This window comes from Lactuca serriola, chromosome 7 (assembly GCF_051521515.1).
Source record: "Lactuca serriola cultivar US96UC23 chromosome 7, Lser_US96UC23_V15, whole genome shotgun sequence".
In the NCBI taxonomy this organism is placed as follows: Eukaryota; Viridiplantae; Streptophyta; class Magnoliopsida; order Asterales; family Asteraceae; genus Lactuca; species Lactuca serriola.
The window spans coordinates 107,521,647-107,526,166 of record NC_136414.1 but is presented as its reverse complement, the minus strand read 5'-3'; the positions used below and the strand labels follow the sequence as shown (position 1 = coordinate 107,526,166).

At 26.1% G+C, this 4,520-nt stretch overlaps 1 protein-coding gene across 1 annotated transcript; it reads right to left on the bottom strand.

The window, feature by feature from the left end:
* Positions 1–692: 692 nt before the first annotated feature.
* Positions 693–3,215, bottom strand: LOC145064284 (protein FAR1-RELATED SEQUENCE 5-like). The gene is made up of 5 exons (XM_079011764.1): positions 3,188–3,215; positions 2,543–3,110; positions 2,207–2,468; positions 806–925; positions 693–698 (listed from the first exon to the last, which is right to left on the bottom strand). The coding sequence occupies exons 1-5, from the start codon at positions 3,213–3,215 to the stop codon at positions 693–695; spliced, it is 984 nt and encodes a 327-aa protein (XP_078867890.1).
* Between the last annotated feature and the right edge of the window lie 1,305 nt (positions 3,216–4,520).

The following is a 4,520-nucleotide window of genomic DNA, read 5'->3' as shown; positions in this document are numbered from 1 at the left end:
CATGAATGAATATATTATCCAATCAAAGAAAGAATTATCAAAGCAGATTAAATCCAGTACACAAAATCATAGTAAATTCTATTTTATAAAAGAGTAAAGTGTACTAAAGAAAAAGTATATTATTTTGAAAAAAATTCATGACTTATTCATTACTGATTAAAGCAGTAAATATCTATGTAGCTTTTGATGATTGTTCTATTGCAAGTTTGATTGGGCATGTCCGTAAGTTATGAGGAGCCCTTTCTCCACATCCTAAGAATCTTCTTGTTTGCTTGTTTGAATTTTTATACACTATTTTTGCTGCACTTTGAATTCTACTTTTCTTTCCGCATCCTTTATTGCTTTGAACATTTGGAACATTGATGTCAATGTTTTCATATTCCTTCAGCATGCTTTCTGTTTTCTTAACAAACAAATCCATTTTTCCTTTATTTTTTCTTACGTATTCCAAACATGCTTCAAAGTTGTAGTATGATTGACAGATCTGTTAATTTCACTGTCTCCTGTATCATATACATGTCTACAAAAATTATAATGCCTTGATATCACATCCTTTCTCAAACGATTCTCAATGTACTGTTCAGGTATCCCCTTAATTCCATGTTTCACGAGTATGTTGAATGCATGTCTGCATAAAGTCCCAAAGCGGTTGAAGTGTTCACAAGTACATATTACATCATTTGTTGGAAGTTTTATTTCTACGTATTCAAAATAAAATTAAATTATTAAGTGTTTTATAATCATAACTGAATATTTTTTTATATTATGTGCTAATTCAACAAAATTTAAAATAAGAATATATTACCTCAAATTCTGTTTTTAGATCACTGTTTTTGTTCAGTTGTTCCACTTTGTATAACTCCCATCCATTTTTTGTTCCAAGATGTTGGTATTGGCAGTACCAGGAACCTTTATAGATTTCTTTCTATACTTCATAAAACAATGTACTTGTTTAAACTTTTGCAGCATGTTTTTCTATTGGTCGTGGTGAAATAAATTTATATACCGCCTTCTTTGTTTGATGATCAAGCTCTTGTTATGTATTTCTTTGTTTTTGAATTGATGTGTCATAGTTCATCATGAAATGTAAAATTAAATTTCTAGATTGAGAGTAAGTGTTGAAGAAGGAATTCATGCTTTCTGATCTTGAAGTGGTTTTTATCAATCCAGACATTCTTGTGTCACGGAAGTATGCAGGTATCCATTCGTCACGTAATTCAAACATATCATTGAACCATCTTTTATCTTCCAGATATAATTCATTAATAATCAAATCTCACTTCTTTTAAAATTCATCAGGTTTGATATGCATGTTCCAAACAAGTTTGTAAAATCTTTTCTTGAAGTCTTTGTTTTTAAATAAATCGCCAATAACATATGAATGAACAATTTTGCTTATATAAGTATAAATTATATACCTATTTGGATATATCATATATGAGTAATCATATATGATTATTGTAATGTAGGATCATATATGATTAATCATATATGATTATATAATCATATATGATTAATCATATATCATATATGAGTAATAATATATGATTACTATAATGTAGGATATATCATGTATGATTAATCATATATCATATATGTACTGTAATCATATATGATTAATTATATATGATTATATATGATTAATCATATATGATTATATAATCATATATTATTATATAATCATATATGATTAATCGTATATCATACATGTAGTGTCCTATAGGATTGCTCATATATGATTAATCATATATGATCAATCATATATTATTATATAATCGTATTATATAATCATATATGATTATATACTGTATCATCATAATCATAGTATGATATATGATAACTTATATTATTATAGTCATATATGATTAATCATATATAATCGTATATGATTATATAATTATATTATTGAAATACTTAATTATATATCATTATATCAATCATATATTATTAATCATATATGAGTAAGTATTTTAATAATATGATTATATAATCATATATCATTATATACTGTATTATCATATTACATACTATGTAATCATATATTTTTATACAGTATGGTATCTGATAATTCATATTATTAGAATAGTTAACCATATATGATTAATCATATATGGTTATATAGTATGATATGTGATAAGTCATATATGAATCATCTGTCATAATACTATATAATCATATATGATTATATAATGTATTTTTGTTATACCTTTGCTTGCAATTTTTTCTTTATGTGCCACATGCATAGTCTGTGTCTTGAATTTGGTAAGATAGATTCCACTGCTTGTTTTATTGCTGCATCTTGATCAGTTATAACAATTTTTGGTGCTTTCCCTTCATGAGCTCTAAGAAAAGCTTTAAGTAGCCATTCATATGACTCAATTGTCTCTCTACTCAACAACCCAGCACCAATAGTAACTGATTTCTTGTGGTGGTTAACTGCTGTGAATGGAACAAATACCATTTTATACCTATATAAAGAAAATGTGTTTAGTACAATCATATTTGATTAATAGTATGTTTGAATTTATATACATTAACTTACTTGTTTGTTCTAAAAGTTGCATTAAAAGATATAACTTCTCCAAACTCTGCATAAAAAGCCTTTTCTCTTTCATCTGCCCAAAACATAGCAGCCAGCATATCTTCATCACGTAGGAAATCAAATGAATAATTTGGGTAATGATCTCTACTATCATTCATTTTGTTTATCATTATTTGATCATCCTTGTAACATAAGATTCTATCTGCTCCTCTCCTCAAGTTTTTGTAGTCTGTTACCTTTGCCCCTACATATTCATATCCTCCTTTCAAAACTGCTCGTATTTTGTGAGCCATTGTGGGACCAATTTTAGATTTTGATGCATGTACTACAAACTCTTTTTCAGAATATGACATCTTTCTTGTCTTTTTCGTATAAGGTCTTTCCTTGATACTTTCCAGTGGGTGGTTGTGCATTTCAAAGAATTTCTTAACTTTGTAATTTGTTGTTTCATAAACATTTTCAAATATAATCTTTGTTGTACACCCAATAATTATCTTGTTTGAATTTGGTTTCCTCTTGACAGAACTTGTAGCCAATGTATCACAAGGTTTTGGTTTATCTTTGCCACCTTATTACATATAACATATTTTTCTTTTATTATTTGGCTATTGTATTTTGATTGGCTACTCAGTCTTGTATGGAAACCTGCCATTTCTGCATAATCCGTATACATTTTTACTGCTAAATTTAGTGATTTGAAAACACTATTTACAACTGGTACAAATTCTTTAGGGACATCTGGTTTATATTCAGATTCTTCAATTATGTTACTGCAATATGATTCATTTGTTGAATTGGAATTTTCACTTGATAAAAGAAGGGAATGACAAATATGTTATTATATAATTTTATGTTTTAATAATCATATGTGATTAACGATATGTATTTATATTTTAGTAAAAAAAATCATATATGATTTTAGATATTAATATATTATTAGATGCTAAATCATATTTATTTGTACATTGTATTATATGATTGATCATATAACAGTGTATTCATAAATAATTATACATATTAATTTATAAATAATCATACTTGATATTGTTTAATCATGTATGATTAATCATATTTATTTGTAGGTTGTAATATATGATTAATCCTATTTTATGATGTATAATCATATATGATTATTCATCCGATTATAATATTAATATAGCTTTCAATTAGAAAACATATATGATAAATCATAATTAGAAACTATAAATACATATGATTAATCATAGATATGAACAGTCATATATGATTATTCATCCTTATATGATTAAATCGGATATTGTATTATATAATCATATATGATTATTCATAATTTATAATAAAAGAATCAGAATGAAGTGTAGAAACTGTAATGTAATATGTAGTATTAAAACAAATTAGTTGTACCTTCAATACGAATCATATTTTGAAGTTCTTCAAGTGAAATAAATTGAATTGATTTGTTCGTCGTTACGAGATGAATTGATTTCAGCTATAATAGTATCAGTTGCGATCGACTTGTCAATTTCTTTTGGATTCGACATCATTTATGAAAATTGATTTTGATTAAATTTTCAAATGCTTAGTTTAGGATTGTGAGGTGCTTGATTCTTCGATTTGAGGTTTGTATCTCATATTTATGAGGATATGAACTGATGCTCTGTTTCGATCATTTTTTTTATTTGAAGATTGCGAATAATTTGATAACAGATTCAGTAAAAATATGATCTTTTTTATTATATTGAATGATTTGTTGAAGATTGGATGATATGATTACGTGACTGATACTGAAAATCGATGATTTAGTGATATGATGATTTTTAGAGAAGGAAGGTGTCCGTTTTCTGAACATTAATTTGAAGTTTACTGTTATACCCCTTAATCATTTAACAGTTGATGTTAGTTGACGTTAAGTTCCATTGGCTGATATTTAATCTCATAATCTCTAATTTTTTTTTTATTAATTTCAAGGGAACCATCCATATATATATATATATATATA